This window comes from Nesoenas mayeri, assembly GCF_963082525.1.
Source record: "Nesoenas mayeri genome assembly, chromosome: 4".
NCBI classification, from domain to species: Eukaryota; Metazoa; Chordata; class Aves; order Columbiformes; family Columbidae; genus Nesoenas; species Nesoenas mayeri.
The window spans coordinates 21,962,455-21,983,977 of NC_137540.1; the positions used below are offsets into that span (position 1 = coordinate 21,962,455).

The window sequence follows — 21,523 nt, forward strand, 5'->3', positions numbered from 1 at the left end:
ATTAAATTACAAGAATTCAAAATAGTCTGTTTATCAGAATGGTCAATAACACAAATATTAATGCCTTTTGTTGGCATCTTGCAAGAATAGTAACAAAAGTTAAAAAAAATAATATTCTTTAACCCAATGTTATACTGGCTTTCTGTTTTATGGACATCATGTTGCGTTTTAAAATAATGCATCTGCCTTTCTATTGTAGGGTCTATTTCCATTTCTGGTATTTTTTTCTCATGCTGTGACTTGAAAATAAGCCTACATTATAAATCTGTGGCATAAATTTCTAATCTTTCCACATTTATTTTCTGAGGCATTTGTTTAGTCCTTTAAAATTTCCTCAGGTACCCTTTTCCAGGCAAGAGTCATTGAGTAGTTTCAATAAACATGAAGACCTACTGCCCAAAACAGTAACTCCGTGACAACTTTCTGCTCCTATTATTGGTCATCTGGCGTACCACTGACAAAAATCTGTACATGGACTTACTATTATTATACAATAAATCAGAAAAAATAATGTGTTAAGAAGCATAAGAGTCAATCTTGAGAGGAAGAGTATCACGCTGCCTTGACAGGGCATTTAAGTCTGCCTTTCCCATTTGCAACCACAGCTTAACTAGCAGGGTGAGTCAGCTGGGGATCTCCGTGAGGTCCAGGCAGAAGCTCCTCTAGCAGTTGACCAGGCTTCGAACAGGTCACTCGTGGCCGTTCTTCTCCTGCACTCACTTCTTTTGGTCTGAGCTGTTTACTTGTCCACTGACAGACTGCGAAGCCCATCAGCGTAAAGCAGAGAAAAAACAAAAACAAAACACCCAACCCAAACCAGAAACCAAGCCCCTCAGCCAGGGATATTTTCTAGATAAGAATCAACTAAATTTAAAGCAGATCCTTTTGCTTTGAAAAGATACAGTGGAGGGAAGGTCTGGAGCAAGGCAGACTTACGCTGGGAGGAGGATCAGCCTAGGAAGCACACAACAAATGGGACATCACGGGCTACAACAACAATGCTGAGGGAGCTGGTTCATGTCACAGAGAGACCACCCTTGATTATCTTTGCAAGGTCATGGCCATCAAGTGATGCTCCCAAGGACTGTAAGGACACTGATACTATGTTTGTCTCCAAGAAGATCAAGAATACTTTGGTTTTTTTGGCAGTTTTTGGTTATGTGGGGTTTTTTGTTTGCTTTGTTTTTATGGTGAGGATGATCAAACAGGTTGCCCTGAGGGGCTGTGGAGACTCCGACCTCCAGATGCTCAAAACACAACAGAACACAATGCTGAGCAACCTGCTCTGAGAAGGAGGGTTGGACTAGATAATCTCTAGGGGTCTCTTCCACCCTCACCAATTCTCTGATTATATGATAACATTCTCTCATCTGGACAAAGTTAATTGACAGAAAATGGTGCTCCTTTCATAAACCTATGCACACTAGCACAGCCTTTGGTAGTCTGAAAGGCACAAAGTGATTAAGGCATATCTTCCATATCAAAGAAATGCTATACCCAGTCTTAGAGGAAGAGTTAAACAAGGAAGCTTGAAACAAAACAACAGGAAGAAAAGTATAGCTTCTAAAAAGAAAAAATGATACAGTGAAACATCTACAGCATGTTCAGAAAATATGATAGCTATAAGCACATAACGTGTTTCAGTAAGTTGCGCAGAAAACTCACACGCTTTAAAGGTTCAAAAATATTAAACGTTGGGATGTACTGTAAGAACAAAGGTAAAGAAGAATTTGAGGAACTGTCATGGTTTAAGCCAAGCTAGTAATACAACCATGGTAGCAACTCACTCATCCCCTCCCCCACCCCCCAAACAGGGAAGAGAATCAAAAGGGAAGGGAGAAACTTGGATTGAGATAAACACAGTTTAATAAAATAACAAAACACTAACACACTACTAGTAAATATATATGTATCTATATATCTATACAGATATATATAAATAGAAATAAAATATACTCAAGGCAGTTCCTCACAAACACAGTGAACAGCCAGTCCCAGGAAACAGCACCTGGTCCCAAAGCTGATCCCAGAGAGAAAAAAGAGGAAAAAGGCAGAAAAGCCCAGAGGCCTCTGCAAAACAGCAAAAGCTGGACTAAACGTCCTGCATGAAAAACTCCCCTGGCTTTAACCAAAAAAAAAAAAAAAAAAAAAAAAAAAAAAAAAAAAGGAGCAAAGAAGAAAACAAGGCACACAACAGAACGCACTCAATGCTAGTGGAAGAGCAGAAGAGCAGAGCCAACTGGAAGGCCCTGATATACAAAGCATGATGCTAATGGCATGGAACACTCTCACTGATCAGTCTGGATGTCAGTCAAGCTCTGCCCCATCCATGCCCCCTTCCTCGATGCCTCACACCTGTGGGCAGAGCAGAGTGTCCTTGGTTCTCAGACCAGAGCAATTAAAAACATTAACTCTGTGCTGGGGTGTTATCTGCTTGTTCTCAAACTAAGTCCAAATAATGAGCGTGCTAGCTATGAAAAAGAAATGTTTCTAACTGCATGAAGAAAACTAACTCATTTTCAGTCAAACCAGCACAAGAACCCTAACACAAGCTCCCTCTAATACAATCATCAATATGTAGTAGAGAAGCTGGATTAGAGTCTTCCCAAATGCACTTCAGTCAACCGGTTTTGGCACAGCTCCTAAAACCCTGAGGCACCTTGCTGATATTGAGCTGTGAGTAGCTTTCCCAGGAAGCACCACCATCATGAATATTGCCTGGGTGCCACCATCTTGCTCTGGTTGATGCTGGCTGAGCAGGTAATAAGTCTCAGACTTCCCAACACCTCAAAACCTGAATTCTGATCCCCACAACAGGTTACAAGAAGTCTCTAACTACATTATGTCTTACATCTAGACCTTCAGTCCCACCTTGCCAGACCTCTACCTTATCCATCATCCACCATGTGGATGGTGATTTAGGATGAATCAAGATCACATCATCGAAGGGACTCTTGTCCTCAGAGTCCATTCACTTGCTACTGAAAAACAAAGTACATACAGAAGAGAGGGAGGAGAAAGTCAGTGCCTGAGGCAGCTGAATTGTGCCCTGGAGAACTGGACTGCATCTCTGTTGCCATGGACTTATTTTGTAAGCAAGAAAAATCACTAATTGTCCTTGTTTCCTGAATATCCAACCTGAGATCCAGAGTCTGATTTGCAGTGGTTTAAGCAATCATAGCTGCTAGTAAAATAAACGGAAACTTCACTTTGGACATATTAAGTGCCATAAAATGCCAAGTACTTCTGTCCTCTAAGGTCCCAGATATCACAAATCATGAACCCCAAATCAGTGGGTAGGACTGAGCTTAATTGGTGTCTTAACTCCTCGACTGTAGAAGAGGGGTAATAACCGCTCAATGTATCTTGTATTGCAAGGATAAATTAAACAATGTTTGTGAAGCACTTTGATATTATAGTGATGAGCACCATAGAAAAGCTCTGTAAAAAATGAGTAATTATGTCTTCTGAGTAAGGGATGAATAGTAATCAGCAGTGAAGGCACAGGACCATACATTGAGCAATGAGAAGAATACAAGATATCGAATAGCTACTCATTAATTGAACATTATCCAGTCTGCTCAATGAACAAGGGAGAGGTCTAATGAAAAAGTTGTATGTGATTGTGTAATTAAGGCTGAATTACAAATCATTACGTGGCACAAATGAACAAAGACCATGCAGGCCACTAGCATTCATTACTTTCACATTCAGCTGTGATTTTGCAAACTTGATTTTTCTCCTCCTAACACATGTTTTAAAAAAGCAAACTGAAAAAGACCCGAGCAGGGTAAAAACCCCCAAACCCACCATTGCACCTAATACCGGAACCCACATAGAGATGCAGCAAGGGGTAGAAGAAGAAAACACCCTCACAGGGCTCTGCCACTCCGAACCATTAGAAAAAAGGGTCTGCCATGCTGTCTGTGAATGGCAGCAGGTCATCTGCAAGTTTTACTGTGCAGGAACCACAGCACGCACAAATCCCAAGCTTACCGCATGAACATGCTCTCAACTGCTTTGTGCAGAGCCTAAACGCCAACTTCAGGCTCCAGCTACACCTACATCACACAAGTGCAAGTGATGTTCATCATGGTAAGAACCTTCATGGCCTGGCCACCCCAATTGCTGCCTGAGCTGCTTCATCAATTTTGCAGCAAGCACAGAGCTCCCCTTCAGTGTTGGCAGCTCCAGGTATCCCCTCACCCAGCACCTGAGGAGACTGAACAGAAACTTGCTTTTTTTCCTGCTTGCTCTTAGTATGGACAGAATGTGTAAAAAAAAACCCACATCATCATTATCATCCTTGAAATAGGTGGGAATGGACAGACTGACCCACGTTCCCTTTCATAGTGCCCTGCACTGGGCAACTCAGCCACAAGAGATGGAACCAAACAATTTTATAGGTTAAAACTAGGTAATAATTCTGTCTTACAGAATTTCTTTTCCTTAATCAATAAAGAACTGTGGGCTTCAAAGCTGACCACGGACCACTATTGTTTCTAAAAAACCCCTGACAATACTGCCTAAGTCTACAATTCCAACCTAACAGAGGCACTCCCGACCTCCAACAATCTAAAACTTTGCCGTAAAAAAAGGCTGAAATCCTGGCTTCTTTTAAGGCAATGGGAGATTTGCCACTACCTTTTCCCACTCTATTTATACTCGAGATGCTGGCAGATGCCTTGTTCCCTCTATCTATAACAGACAGATCTGTATGTACTTTTTTTTTTTTGTCTGGAGACTGTTTGCCCACCCTCTTATTTAAATTGGGATTAGGAAGCACAAAAAGATGGGTTTGTTTCTTACGTTATGTATTTATATATTTATTTTGATGTTTTATCTATTAAGGTTTTATTTTAGCCATGACAGTGCAAAATTCCTTATTGCTAACATTGCTTTGCTGAAGGCATCTTGCAGGATTATCCCCTTTTAGCTCTTATCCACTTAACTTGAGACTGGAAGACTTTTTTCAGGCTCTAAAAATTTTCTGCACCATGAGGGTTGTAGAAGAGAAGTGCTATTTGATACTAAAAGTGAAAATTACAACACTGGTTCGATAGGCTGCAAAGGCAGGTACATAACAGTATTTTATAAAGTTGTATCTCTTCAGAAGCAGTGCCATAGCTGTAAGGAGCTAAAGGACCCAACTAAGGATGTTTTATGATATTTTAAGTGTTTTATGCTGTTTGATACGGACGATCTTGTACATGTATTTATGTCCAATTGTAAACTCCAATTTGAATGCTTTATTCATTTATTGTATTGTACTAGGCATTACCAAAAAGAAACAAAGTAGCAGCAATGTCCAAGAAACCAGAGCAATTATATTTCAATTATAGATGATTTCTCAGGAGCCAGGCTCTCACTTGAGGGGATTACCAGCAAATATCACCTAGGATCAGGTCACCTGATGGGGTCTGTGGGTTCCTGCAGATGCTTGGCTGGATCGGATGGAGTTATTTCAAAAGGACTTCACTCCTGTGAGCTTTCTTCTGAACTCAAACTGAGAAAAGGCATTTCAGGAGACAGATGTTCATTTGCTACAACAAAGCAATTCTGCCTCATGCAAGATCTGAGCACTTGACATCAACTTTTAAAAATTTGAGACCTGTACCTCCAGGAGGATCTGGGCATCAGCCATCATTACATGTGGAATGTATTAATTGGGTTCATCCTTTTTTTTTTCTTTACTATTTCTACCTAATTCATTTGTGGAGTCAAATGAACTCTCCAGCCTTACCAGGACACAATATTAATAAAAAAAGACCTCTCTAGCTTATCCTTTACTATCACAGATAACCAGACCATAATATAGTATACATCAGTTATTTCTCATATACTCCATTTCAAAATAGGTAGTTAAATCCTCTGACTCCTTTCAGGAAAATATCCCTAGAGGTCCCTCTTTTTGGTGGTTTGCTGCCTTCTCAAAGTATCAAACTAGCTAATGTCATTTTTACCCATTTACTCTTATTTCCATACAGTTCCTAGTTCATGATAAATTTTCTTGCCTCTCAGTTGTCTATTCCTCAACTGTGAAATATTTATAGACAGAAAGAACATCCCAACTCAGACCTTTTTTGTGTAAGCTAAAAAGAGCTAAAAGCATTTAGTCACCTAACATAAATTTTTATTCCCCAGATCATTTCAGAAGCTCTCCTGAATTGTTTACTCAACTTTAACTGCCTTTAACATGGCAGTAACTAGAAGTATACACAATAATCCAGATAGGCATTGCCAGCATCATTTATACCATGATGGTGTGAATACTTGACATACTTGGTGCATCTAAACATATGAATTTTGTATAATCATGTAACACAAATGGCTCGGTCATCTTCAAACCATTACCTGAAAGATGAGTTTTCCAGGAAGCACCGTCTCTACCTTCTACATGAGGCATATGGAAAAAATTCATTATTTTTTTTAAAGAAAAGGCAGCTGAAGTATTCAAGAATACACTAAACTAATAGCTGTGACATTTGATCTTTCAGTTAATCAAAATATTTATGGCTTTCTTAAATCAGCATGCACTCACAGGGCCTTCCCACATCTTTGAAGGTTCTTATCTACCAGAGTGTTACCCTGTGACATATTTAAAAAAGAAAACAAAACAAACAAGCAAAAATTCACTGCAACTCAGTTCCCCTGCACATCCATCATAAGAATGCCAAAATCTGCCCTCTCACAAGGATGCAGAAGGTAAACACGTGAAAGCTCGTGTGATGCTTAAATCTGTAGCGACGGAAGGCCACTACGTAAGAGAAACCAACCTTGACATTGCACACATGTCGTGTTTACTGCATATTTTGCTTGTGCAGGCTATCACCTACTGAACATATTTTTATAGATGAACCAGTCTAGAAATTAGTATTCATAAAACAAAGACGACAAACAAAAGAGTGCAGAGAAGAATAGCTGCATGCACACCTCCTAGCACTGTGTGAGCATTTTGCAAGGCTAGACAGCCGCCCAGATTTAAATTCTCAACCTTCTGCTCATCTCTCCTTCTTTACAGCAACACCCACTTGCTGGGTAAACAACAGTTACAATAAAAATCTTGCAAACATTGGAAAGTCTTGGGCAACGGAAGAAATCATTAATGCCTCTGGAAAATAATGAATGCAAATTTTTAGCTTACTTGATGTATTTTTTTTTTTTCCAAATCATTCTCCCAGCCATTGACCATCTTATGGTTCTTTGTGGTACTGCAGGTGTTAAACTTGCCTATTCTTTTTTCTAAAACCAAGATTCTGTATCACCAAGATCAGAGGTGTCAAACTCATGTTCACCAGGGGCCACACCAGTAACTACTCCTACATTTACACAGTCCTAAAATTATGTTTGACCCTTTGAAGGCAACCACAAGGTTGATGTGGCCCCCAGTGAAAATTAGTTTGACACCCCTGATCTAGACGGTTCCCAAACCTCCCCCCACTCCTTTCTGAAATACTGACAAAATATACTTAATCTGTTAGCACTGCACTCTATGTTTAACATACATCCAGCATTTATTCTTGCACATCAGAGTTTGTCATGCAGGCCACTCATTCCAAGAGCCACAAGGAAAGCTCTTCCTCCCATTTCACCTCTCTCCAGCTTTCAAATATTCAATCATAATAAATACTCCATCCCTAATTAATCTTCCCTGTCTGTGGTTTATGCTTCTTGCTGCTTGCTTTTTTCCCATTTTTGGGGTCCCAGTGGAAATATTTCTAGCTCCTTCCTCCGACCAGCCTCCTAAATTTCAAGTTCTTAGTAAACTAAAGCCAACTAGGAGCAGGAAGGAAAACTTTGTTTTACTGAGTAATACTGCCTGCCAGAGCCAAAACCAGGAAAAGTCCTTTTTATATCTATGAGAGCATAGAAGGATGGTGGCAGATTCAAACCTATGATGACTTTATTATTTAAATTTTATTTGACACCTATTAACCATAGCATATCAACTAAGAGTAGCAGCTGCTACATGAATTTGACCAGCTCACTTGCCCTCAGCAGATCACCCATCTGCTTGCTCTTCACCTAATATTTCTGTTTGATAGGTTGTAAAACAGATTCTTGCAACAGGTCAAGAACAGAGTCAACTTCAAATCCCACATAGAAATTTCTAGGAAAACATATGGACATCTATACTGAGTGATGTCGAATTTAGAGAGGCCACTGACCTCATGAAAGCGGATAAAAGGAAAATTGCAGCCTGTGACGGAAAATCACTGACTCCATTACAGCAAATGAACAGAAGAGTGGAGAGCGAAGAACTGTATGTATAATTAATTCTAGTAATATAGACCTGCAAAATTCATGGGTGCACACATTGCAAAATGGTGTGGAAAATACCTTTGTGCAATGTATCAATTTCAGCAAAAAAATCTGCTTGTTTAAATGGTCAATAAGGTAAACTTTCCTTTTCACCAGGAAAAAAAATTATTAAGTTATACTAATTAAGCAAATTATTCAAGAGCTACATATTCCAGAATTTAACCTTGTGCTTTGGTATTTTTTCCACTTCAATTCAAATTAAAAAATTTCGGAGGCACACACAGAGGTTTTAGTTTCACTTTGTTTTCCACTGAGGAGTGTAGAGCCCTAGGAAGCCCTTTCAGCTACAGTGCATAAGAAAACCATAGGAAGATAACCTATTTCTGAAAAAAATGTGCGCAACACATTACTTTCCTTCTTGTGTGGCCTTCTGGAAACAGAGACTGCAGAATACCTCCAAACAAAACCAAAAAAAGAACAGCATCACTGGAATATTATGCATCTGGCCCATTGCTAAATGGTTGCACGGTGCCTTTGCTTGCCAAAGAACTGAATTTATCTACCACTGAATTTTCAGGCTGGCAACAGCATGCAATTCTTCATGCGAAGATGAGTCTCTAGAAGGCTGTTGGATCTCTTTGGTTACGGGAAAAAAGATCAGCCTCGGATCCTCACACGGCAGATTAGGAGTCACCTCAGGTGACTAGAGGGTTGGACCCTCAATCCTGCAGCCCAGGTTGGCTTTGTTGCTGTGTTTTCAGAGCAGCCTGGCACAAAGAGAGACAAAGAACATCACGTCTTTTCCGTACCCTGGCTTTGGGGCAGTCTAGGGTCCCACAGCTATGTCGAATCCCCACAGGTGGCTATGCAAGAAATCTCATCCCTTCCACCACTACAACCAAGTCCTGGATAATCTGCTGTTCAAACACACAGTGAAGGGGGGATTTTGTTTTTACTACACTGCTCGCTGAGATGCACAATACATTTACTACATTCAGGAGAACATTTAAATAAGATGCCATCAGGTTAGAGTCTTAAAAAATTTTCATCAGCCAAATTTTCCCCTACTTTAAATACTAAAGTAGCAAACATTCAGGTGAAGAAGAAATGCAAACCTAGAACCTTCTGTTGCTGTGACTGTGTTTCTGCCTCAGAGGTGAAGAGACTTTAAATGTTTCTGACTTAAAATAGCAAAACTGGCTTTAAAGTTCTAAAATGTGGGAATTGTTTTTAATCTTCAGTATTCCAGCTTGAAATAGCATGGGAGAACACTTCAGCTACTACTGTAATCTTGTAATAGTTCTAGGTTATCTTTTTATATTTGTTGTATTTCCAAGTATCTTCTTCCAACTGCTGTGCTTTGAAGAACATGGTCTTCATACAGGGAATTAACAGATGAAATGTTTCCTGTAGATGTGGTGCTTAGGGACACAGTTTAGAGGTGGACTTGACAGTACGAGAGTAACAGTGGGACCCCATGATCTTAAAGGTCTTTTCTAACCTAAATGATTCTATGATTCCGAGGCGAACCTCCTGGACCACAAATCAACAGCAAGATCTAAAATCTACTGAACATCACATTTTTGCATTAAAAACAAAAATTAAAAAGAAAAAAAATACAAGCTTCCCCATAGCTAATACTTTTTTTTAGCTCTCCCATTTTAAGTAGCAAAAAATCTCACAGCAAATATGCAAAATAACTGGAAAAACACGGTCATTTTTGCTGTAGCACCATTTGGAGATGAAAAAAACGCCTTCCACTTTTCTTATGTTCAAGCCAAAGGAAGAATGAAAGATTAACTTTAGCATCTAAAGAAGCTATGTAATTTTGATTTAGGACAGATTACCTCATACTTGTCTGGAACTTGAACAAATGAAGACTAAAAATGCAAAGCATACGCAAGAACAGCTGTGATTTCTGACTTCAAGCCTGTTACTCTCTTTCCCTAAAGCTGGTTCATTGGAAGAAGATAAGATAAGACTGCCCAGGTGCTTTAGGTTCCCTTGCAATACAGTGTATTTTCAGCATATGACCCCATTAATTATCATAAATTAAAGTTTAAATAACTTTACGATTGGCCATATCCGTAATTTAGAAAGTCATAACATATAGTTATCCTAGGTAAAAATGCATTATAAATACAAGTGTCATTTAACTTTTACAGTGGCACCATTTATCAACATTTTTATAGTTAAAGGATTTTACTGTTTGCAAGGCAGATCAAATTTATATTAATGACACAATCACATTCTTCATACCAGACTCCTTTTCATCAAGTCAGTCGGTAAAAAGTTCATGCTTACTTGATACTAAAACTTAGCACATCGATAATTTACATCCCTGTAATGAAATCCATCTGAAATTACTTTGGGACTTTCACCAATAAACCCATTTTAATACTTTTTTGGTCTACCGCTCTCCTTCTCATAAATTCATTAGACATTTCTTGCAAGTCCCCAAAAGTAAGATTCACTGGGAATACAATTACTAGATTCATGATTTGAAATGCAAGCTTCAGTCTCTATAGCTGTGGACCTTCTTGTTTAGTTTTTAAATGTCAACACACTTGTTCTTTTCTGTTATAGTTTCTTGGTTCTGTAATATTTCAGAGGAGTGCAAGCTGACATTAGCAATTCTAGCTGAGACCCAAAGAACTAGGTGGTGTGCTCTCTCCAAATCCCCCTTCTCCATTTTCATGCTTTTTGACACAATTTGTCTCCCCACTTGTTCTTGTCTTTCCAGCTCAATACCCGTTGACCTCTCCTACCATTTCCATCCTGTGATATCTTCTGGAGGACTATCAGTAAGTTACTTTTAAAATTAAACCAAACAGAACTTTCATTTGATCAGTAAAAACTAATAACAAAAAGCCTCTGACCCACATTGAAGGAGCAAAGTCATTCCGTTCAAAGAGGGCACAAACCAAAACACAGGAGGATCTGTCTGAACAAGAGGAAGCACTTTGTAACTGTGAGGATGACCAGCCACTGGCAGAGGTTGCCCAGAGAGGTGGTGAAGTCTCCATCCTTTAAGATATTCAAAAGCCACCTGGGCATGGTCTGGCTCTGAGTGGTCCTACTTGAGCAGGGAGGTTGGACCAGATGATCTCCAGAAGTTCCTTCCAATCTTCTGTTCTGTGAAAATGGCACGAGCTGTAGCTACTATTTTTAACAACAATTGGAAGTAGACGGTATTTTTGAAAGATTATAATTTCTCATGCCACTTTCTACTGAAGAATGTTTAGGGGACCAGATAAGAAATGCAAGTGTATGTGTCTGCACACATATGAAGTGTGTAAAATATAACTGGGAAAATATTCATAAATCTTTAAAAAGCTCATACACACAATTTCACAGAAATAGTGAATGAAACATGAGAAGTCTCCCATTTTTTTACTATATTCTTCTAGGTAGGGAACAATCAATTTTTACTCAAATAAATTAACCAATGTATTGATGAATTACCGAGAAAATAGTTTTTATGTTCACAAAGGGAGTACTACTGTTTTCTTTGTAAGAAAGACAAGGATGCAAGAACTGAATTAAAGAACACAGAGCTGAGATAGGTACGCGCAGGATCTATAGTTAAGGTAGTTCTCCAGCTTTGATTTATTTAGACCACGCACTGAACTATCACAGTTTCAAAAACATCCTCATGAACATATGATACACCAGAGAAATTATTACAGATATTCTAATTATAATAGGAGACCTGAGATTGGTTGTTTTATTGGTCATACACCTGATGGAAAAATTTATGATGACTCTACAAAACATTTTTGTTGTTACAAAACTATCTACACAGATTTTTATTCACATTGATACTTTCAGGATGTTTGGAGCCAAAATATATACCATGTTTTTGCTATGTCTTTTTCTAGCTAATACTCTACATTGTAGTTTTATGTATATATATATATATGTATATTTTTAAATGAAAATATAAACACAGAAGCTGCAAGCCAATTTTTCAATGTTTGCATAACAACAACGCTACTGGTAGCATCAAGAGCTCACAGTCATGAGCATATCAAGCAGAAGTCTAGACAGTATTCACATGCCACTGGTAGGAACATGTATGGTAATATAATAATGCTAAAAAAAATATATTCTATGCTAATTTAAAACTCCCAATCTTCAATCTTGAGGGAAGACAGGATTGGTTTGTCTTTAATTTTTTGAAGCTTTCTGCTTAACTCAAACTTTCAGTAATTACTGATAACTCTTAACTACATCTTTAAAATGTATTTCTATGCCTGATTACAGAGTAACTCCTTCCTAATAGTTCTGGCTTCTGAGGCTTGGAAATGTAGGCTTGCTACTTTGTTAACTCCTAAAGGGAATCCTTGGCAATTTTTCATAAATCTTGGTAGGGTAGGATAGGGATAACCCTCAGATTATGTCAAAAAGGACATCAAAAGAGAGAGATGTGGTAAACGTAGATACAGAGTACCTTGAAATTACAGTGACTTAAGACTGAAATGGAAACTTTCCTGGAAGGCAGGAAAGGCGAAAGGAAAATAAAAGGTGCTGTCACTTCACAGAGTGTGTGCGTGTAGATGCAAAACCTCACCACCACAACAAAACACATCCTCATGATTCAGAGACCAGCTCAGACACAGATGTCTGAATATCCACCCACGATGTGGTGTTGAGGCACATGGAGGAAATCACTCAGTGAAAATAAATAGGGTTTTCCAGTTCATGTGCTACATTAAGCAACTGACAACTCAAGAAGTCAGGGAATGAAGGCATCAAGGTCAGCTATTGCACAATAGTCAAAGATGCTTTCAGATGGGGGAAACCTTTTCCCTGTCCTTATAACTTTGGCAAGTTCATTTCGATTAGATTGACACTTTTGATGATAGATAAATAGATTAGAGATATTACATGAGGTCTTGAATTCAGTGACACACGAGCCCTCTAGGTATACTTAACAGAGAGCTAAATTCTTATTACCTTCAGCATTTAACAACAACAGAAGAAATTAATCACATCATATAGTCCTGCTCTTCTCAGTACATAAGCTGGACAGTGTATTAAGAGCCTATTTTCTTCCTTCTAGGTTTTTCTTCTTGAAAATAAAACAATAAGTAGATATGACCTGCTTCATCAGTGGCTTTAAGAACATTTACCCATCAGCAAAGACTTAAAAAATCCTATACAGTATTTACGTCCTTTACATGCTATGAAGTCTTACTCTTTATCAGGTATTAAGAAGTTAACTTTTATCACTTGAAGCAGTTGCTTATGAAGTCTATAAAGGACAATAATTTTCTATTACCCTAACAACTAAAGTCAGAGAGAGTAAACATCTACCAGAGGCCCTACAGCACAGATATCCTGATTTCTTTTTGTTGAGATACTCAGGACAATCTAGGTATACCATAATTAGCATAAATCGGGAGATGTCAGCCAAATGCTCCGGTACAAAGCTATAAAAATACAGTCCTTACGAAAATCCTAGTACCTAATCCAGGAAGCGGCTCCTAAGAAATGCCCCATAATCAATTCCTGCTTCCTCACCAATCTACCACAGTGCCCTAAAGCCACTTCCCCGTCACTATAAAGACAAACCAGAGGCACTGCTGAGTCGACAGCCCGGCGGTACCCACAGGGACACAACTGACCCGAGTGAATCGTACTGTCCTATGGGGCTGTCAAAGCCTGATGAGACAACCATGTTCATCCTCCAGTACAGGAGAAACAGGAGGAGGTTTACATCAATTGCATCTGTGTCCATTAAAACAACAACAACAAAAAAAACCCCAACCAACCAAACAAGCAAAAAAAAGCAACAGGAGTACAAAAGAAGCAGCCTGATTCAGCAGTGGTATGAAACAATGCATCATTTAGAAGGTGTACATGGGAAAACACCCTGGCATATACTATAAAAATTATACCACGCATAACTGGAGTTCATTCAACATTTTTTTTTCAGATTAACAACACAAAACTTTATCAACAGCAGAAAACACACAGAGAGACATATGTGTATGTATAAATTTCTATTAAAAAAAACCCTCATGTATTTTGTCTTTTTTGTTTATATTTTGTTTTGTGTTTTCCTACCTTCCACTGCTCTCTTGAAGAACACTTTACAGCTGCCACATGTAACCACCCCATAATGACATCCAGATGCCTCATCTCCACACACCAAACACACTTTGGAAGGTCTTGAAGATCCAGTTGATACACTTCTCAATGAAGAGCTGGAGGAAACAAAAAAGAAGCAGAACAGCTATGAATATTTCAAATCACACTGGCCGTAATGCAAAGTTCAATTAAGAATTTATAACAGGTATATTGCTCAAGGCACCTAACAATTAGGAAACCACAACTCTTTCTGGTTGAATATAAGAATTGCTTTAATTAGCAAGTGTAGTATTTTTATTGTCTGTTTTAAAACACCCATAATATACCAATGTTAATGCCACAAGTTACCACAAGGACAGTGGATTTTATTGGTAGCAGATGATTAAAACTGAAAATAAACAACAAACAAACCAAACAACCACTCTGGCTGTGACCTATAAATTTTCTTTGTTTGTTTCAAGCCTTTACAGTCAAGGAATCCCTGCAATAAAACCACTAAGGCCATTTGATGAAGTAGCACAAACTGGTATGCCCTCTCCTGCCCACATTCCTACTGTATTAACCACTACAGAAGCTTTGGATCCCTCCCATGCCTCTGGAGGGCTGAGGAGAGTCTTTCCTTCCATACAGCCTCTCTTCTCCAGGTAAATGTGACTTCTTGCATTTTTCCACGTTATCTCTCTGAATGCTGCCAAACTACTACAAAAACAACCCTAAAAGACTTTAAGCCAACAGTGAAATAATCTGATAGTTCAAATTGCAGGTCATATGCTATTTGTTGGCCAGTTACTGGGAAACGAAGCTCCCAGGTAGTTTTAATTCAAACATAAGATAACCAGCCTGATTAAGAAATTTAAAGTATGCACACGTTGCCCTTTTCCACTTTTCTGTCTTCCTTTAAAGAGGTACACAGAGGCCAAGTGATTTATCCAGGGGCACAGCATGAATGTCACTCCACATCAAGGACTGCAAGTCTCCTGGCCTGCAGCTTTACTGTAACATCAAATCTAAATGTCTTTTAAAATGACAGCATTCGGATACTAATCAAAATGTTCCAAACAGTACTTCTGCTCGTCTGCTCTCTAGTCTGTTACATTTACGAGTTTTATTCCTCATGCTATTTATACTTTCATTACATAACATCACACTACTTGGTAATTGCTAGGTGATGGCATTAGCTCATCTGTTTGAGAGACAAAGGAAAACCTCACCAAATGGGTGTTAAAATAAGTTCTGTGTGCTCAAGTCACTGTCACACCTTATGCATTAATCTACCCTTAAGGAAAGGTACCTACTTCAGGATTAGCCAAGACTGTGCTGGTAATTCAGTGCTGCATTTGAATTTGTTTAGGCAGCAAATGGGACTTTCTCCCTCCAGCACATTTCATACTGCATGAAAAAAAAATAATAAATAATAAAAAAAAAAATCAAGCCTCTCACTAAACAAAATTCCTCAAAAGGTGTCTGCTTTCTAGAGAAAATGCCAATAACCTGGAAAACTAACTCCCTGGTATTTTTTTTCTTTTACTGCAAACACAGTATTTTGTCTGAAAAGGGAAACATTTCAAGTCTGACATACCACCAAAATGTCTTGGGGCATTTGTAATTTTGATGCTGCATGTTCCCATTTCTTCCTAAGACCAGCAAAATTTTTCCTAGTCTTCATACCCTGAAAAAGGTCAGTGTATTTTTTATTATTATTTTTAACAAGTAACTCTGTTAGAGAGCTCTTCCTCTGAAGAAACAAAGGTTTGCAGGGTATCAGAGCAATGTGCATGGGGTTTTTTAAATTTATACACACACACGCTCTCTCTCTCTCTCTCCACTGTATAAGTATGTAGTATTTTTAGTTGAAAATAAATTGTCATGTAGGATTTGCAGAAGGTGGGAGAGACTCATTTTTAGATACAAGCTACCCTATAAAATTTCGCTTACGCAGAATTATTGGATAAAAAACCTAGTAAAGACACATTGAGACACCAGTTGATCCATGACTATTATTAAATGCCTACCAAAGACACAATCTACAGCATATTTTACACAATGCTTCTCTAAACAAAGGGCTTGAATATAGCTGAAAGGGGAAGGTACAGCTTGAAAACAAAGCATTTATTCAACTACTCAGCCACAGCAGCACAGGTAGAAACTTAACATTCTGAAATAAAATTCAATTAACTCCCATACATCCTTTTAATCAGTTTAAACACAGAATAGGTTAAAACACAAATGAGGTGTTTTCATTCTTAACAGGAGTATCCAACATGAAGCAATTCTCAATTATTCTGTTGCAAAGAAACACTGGTATTACCTGTTGTCACTTATATGTCCTTCAACTTGTGCCAGCTTAAGCTATGACTGTCTTCTAATGAAGAATGTTTGGCTTGTTTTTAAAATCTCTTATGTTCCCGTTCACCCGTGCTAAACCAAAGTATTTGCCAATTGAAAATGCTGTCAGTGTTACCTCATACAGAAGCTAAAGCGGTGTTTGTACATAACTGCAAATAATAGAAGGCTGAGTTCAAAAAATACACTCAAATCATACTGCTAAACCTCAGGTTAAGTCATTCTCTCCAGGGAAGCTACTTTTTCTCAACAAGGCAGGGATGGATGGTTCCACCTTTTCCTCTTCAATCGCTCTTACGTTTGCGCTGTCACTCTTTCCTTAGTGACCTGATCGTGGTGAAGATGATCTGACTGGCGAACAAACTACTTCTCATTTCGAGACCAGATATCCAGCATTTGTGACAATCAAACAGACTTTATTTATTCCTCACTTCTGTTAAACCGATTATTTAGTTAATCACTATAGCTCTATATCGTATAATATGTATAGGGATAAATGCTACACTAAAAATCTCCCACATTGAAAGTGCTTTTCATGCATGCTCCAAGTTAAATATTTCCCTTTTAATTTATTTTACACAGAAAAATCCCACAAATTTTATGAAGTAATCTTAATGTAAACTGGTATTTTGGAAAAGTTACAGGCAGGGAACACTTAATAAGTAAAAACTAAGTGTTAAACTCGGTTGATTTTAACAGACATATACATTAATTTAATTTACTTTTTTTTTTTTGGAGATCAGTTTAACATTTTTTTACTCCAGATGAGAAGTTTAGTTAGAACAATCTAGATGACTTAGGTAATGCATGCTTCTCTCTTTTGAAAAAATACAAGAGTTGATCCAGATAAGACCAGATACCATAAACAAAAATCAGGAGCTTTACAATTTACTCCCTGGGCAGCAATTATCCTGTTGCCAAATAACTATTGGAATGACACCCTAAATCTAATGTGAGCCATAGCAGCCTTGAGTCTTAAACTTTAGACCAAGTGAAAACAGTTTGCACAGTTGCCCAAATCCAAATTACAGTCTAACGAGTATTGTTCTGATGTTTAATTTTTTTGTTTTGAACTGTCACACAATGGACTATTGTTGACCCAGAAAATTTCTTGTGGGCAGCAAACTGTTCTCAATATAAACCTCTAACTGAAAACACAAGAAATATGAAAAAGTGTCACAGAGCTGGCTGCTCATCGCCGTGTTCAGAAGCCAGCGGTTTCCATAGGCTCAATGGGTGTTATGACTTTCATGCCTCTCTCGTGTTTCCAATACAAAGAAAGAAAACCAAACACTCTCCCCCACTTATCCATACACACGGACACAGTCCACAGGATTCAAATACAGACGATCTGACAGAGCATACATATTTTATCACAGCGCTTTTAAAGCCAAGGGCAGCATGGAGCAGTTTAGCAATGCCAAATGTATCTTTCAAATTATTTGTAAAATGGTTGCTTAGATGGCTCCAGTAGCATTTGTCACATTGTGGGCTATGTGATTAGGAATAAGCCTGATTTATTATCTTCAAAAGTGCAAATGCTGGCAGCTAAATATTGACCTTGACTAGCCATTGCCATCAAGCTCATTTGTGTCTCTGCAAGTTGGCTTTAGTAATAGTTATACAGAGTATTAATTAGAAATAACAGATTTTGTAAAGAAGAGTCAATAAACCCACAGATAAACCAGCATTTTAAAAGCTGATTATATAGGTGATTATGCTTTTCAAACCAGATGTCATACAGGAGCACAGTTTAAACAAACGGTGCCTCTCCGATGAAAAAATGAGGCACTCCAAAGCAGCATAAGCCACAATGTGAATCCCAAACTCATTTGTTCCAAGTGCTTTTATTATCATGAGATTTAGATGAGTCCTCCTTAATTCCACATCATTGACTTTTTCATATAGAAATTTTCTGGCAGCAAAACAAAACAGAAGGAATCTGAGTACATATCAATAAATAAAGTTATGTAAAAACAAAGGTAAGAAGAAGTTGAAATCAGTGTGTGTTCACCAAAAGAAACAAAAACAAAAAAAAAAGCTTTAAGAGGAAGAATAATCAGGAGATTCAAGATGTAGACACTGCCTGCATCTTCCTTCTACCCTTCTCATCCTGCTTCTGAAGGAGTGTAATCTCCAGACCAGTTTCCAGCAAGAGACATCATCTGAGGACTGGCACATGAAAACATGATAGTTACCTTTGCACACAAAGATACTGAAACCCTCCTGCAACTCAGAACAAAAACTCTTTGATTTCAATGGCATTTCACAACCATGATGTGGACAGTCTGGCTGAGCATGGAGATGAGAACCTGGCCCACCTTTCACACCCCAGGAAGCCTGGACAGTCAGGAAGTGGCCAAGAGTTGACCAAGAGCCACCCCAGAGCCCCCATCGCTGCTGGAGCCACCGCAGCAGCACACTCATATGCTTGGTCCTCATCAACCTCAAGGCAGCAGGTCAGCCTGTGCCAGCCAGGGGAGACAAGAACCTCCCACACTGACCAACAATGTATCTCCTCACAACCTGGCTCTACAACCAAGAGGCTGATTACCAAGTTTATGCTACCCTTTTTCCCCCTCCTCGAGAATTTTTCCTGGCTTTTACACCTTATGTTACATCCCTAAGTTCTTCCTTTCACCACTTTTCTACCAGCTCTCCCAGTATCTTCCTTTCTTTAACTCATTACTCACTCAGCCATCCCAGTAGACAGCATAACCATCTCTTCACATTACCTCTATTTTTGTGCATGTTCACATAGAAACAATCATTTCACTGCCTAAGATAACTCTACTAGTTATTTACAAAATATTATACCGCTCAGAAGTTGTCCAGTAGATTATTTGACCACTACACAATGATGTTGGCCATGACTTTCACCAGCAGCAGGTACCATCTCCCAGATTTTGCTCCATGCTGATAGTTTTAATTGTCACTACTGATATTTTACAAGTATCAGTTCTTCATTGAGTAGCCTGAATTTCTTAAAAAGTTTCAGTGCAGGTAGGCACCCTGGCTCTCTCCTACAACTACTTGCATAAAGCAGATTAGCAGACTGGAAAATGGTATTTCTTAAATGTCAAACTATATAAACCAACCTTCTCGTCAGCAGACCAAGCAAGCACAGAGAAGTGAAAAGGTGCAGAGACGAAATGATCAGATTTTCAGAGGAGAAGGCGGTCACATGGGACCCCCCGAACATTGAGCAAGGAAAGGACCAGTGAGACCAAACCACCCCTGAGCTTCAGCAGCAACACTCCTGCCCACAAACAGGAAAATATTCACCCTCTTGACATTTGGCAGAGAGGCACGCAAATTTCCAAATAACCCAGCTGCAAATTCTGCTGACTGGGTTTCTCGTGGCATTATCCTGCTTCTGTGGGGACAAAGACAGATGTGACAAACAGTTATGTTTCCTTGGATAAAACAACAGGACTCATATGGCCACTACCAACTCCTATACCTGCAACCTTAAAAAAAAAATAAAAATGCTAAGGCTCCTTTAGCTATTTTTCTAAGACTAAACCTTAAAAACAAACAACACACAAAACAAAACCAACCAAACAAAAAACTCCAAACAAACAAAAAACCCCCTACAAACTTCAAGATTCAGAAATCTTGAACAAGGTCTAAATATTTTAGGAAAGATAACTGTGTACTTTAGTGCATATTAGGGATGACAAGCGTAACATAGGAAGCAGTGCCTGCTTACTCTGACATGTGGAGTATTGTATCAGTCCATAAGTGATATTAAAGAAAAAAAAATATTTCCCTAACCACTTATGTCTTCTCTCTACTGGAATAACAAAGATAACATGAAGGCATCCACTGAGAATACTTTTGCAACGTGAAATGTTCAGGAAATTCAATTAAGGAAGAAAAAGAGCCTAGAAAATAGTATCTTTTTGTGCTATAAATTATTTTTGAAACTTGTTGAACTTCAGGATCATGAAGGTCTTATCTGGATTACCATTAATTCACTTTAGTTTTGTTTCAGCTAATGATGAACTCATGCAATCCATTATTTCACTGTAATTTTATGAAAATGGACCAGTATCTCACCAAAATAAACTTATTTTGCCATCTATGACTTCAAAGGTGTATTTTTAAGAAATTTAAACAAACAAAACCCCTAAACGAAAACAGACAAACCCCAATACACATACTAAACTCAGCACATGTTATAATACATTTCATATAGCGATTAGTCTCTTTTTTTTTTTTTTTTAAGCACAGAGGTATTCTATTGAAAGACAGAAAACTCAACTGTTTGAACTTCAAATACTACAGCACTAATACACATGTATAGATTACATACTTGCTGCATTTTTTTTTTTTCTCTTAAGAAATGCTTAGTACAATTGAATGTGGAAACTGGAGGGGAAAGTACATTTAGTTAAGAGAAAGCAAACTGAGAAATCAGATGGCTTCTTTCCTCACCAGCTCCAGCTTTCACATTGTTACTTTATTTAGCCATGCCTAAGAGTCATGTATCACACTTTCATACCTGGATCTTAATTATGGTAACAAGCAAACACTGATGAGCCCTGATAGCAGAAGAGTCTCCACCCTTCCTTATGCCCCCTCCGCCCCCATCCCGAAAAGGTGCACTCAGGATTTTGAAAAAAGCATTTAAATTGCAGTGTTTATTCTGCAAACAGAAGCTGATGGGCTCTCCTGTGCTGTAGTCACCAGTGAGTAGGTTCCTGTATTTAGTTTAACCTCAAGGCATATGTTGATTTTATGAAATGAAGCAAGTGTACTAAGCTCCTTCAATTTCCATTTACCTCAGTGGATGCTGACGGGACCCAGCATTTCCCTC

General features: G+C 38.5%; 1 protein-coding gene across 3 annotated transcripts in view; it reads right to left on the reverse strand.

The window, feature by feature from the left end:
- Nucleotides 1-21,523, reverse strand: part of NR3C2 (nuclear receptor subfamily 3 group C member 2) — a gene marked incomplete at its 3' end in the record, with an annotated part of 201,279 nt that overhangs the window by 75,658 nt on the left and 104,098 nt on the right. For all 3 annotated transcript variants that reach the window (XM_080343531.1, XM_080343532.1, XM_080343530.1), the window contains one exon: nt 14,335-14,474. In XM_080343531.1, coding sequence (XP_080199657.1) covers nt 14,335-14,474 — 140 coding nt within the window. The remainder of the gene's footprint in view (nt 1-14,334; nt 14,475-21,523) is intronic.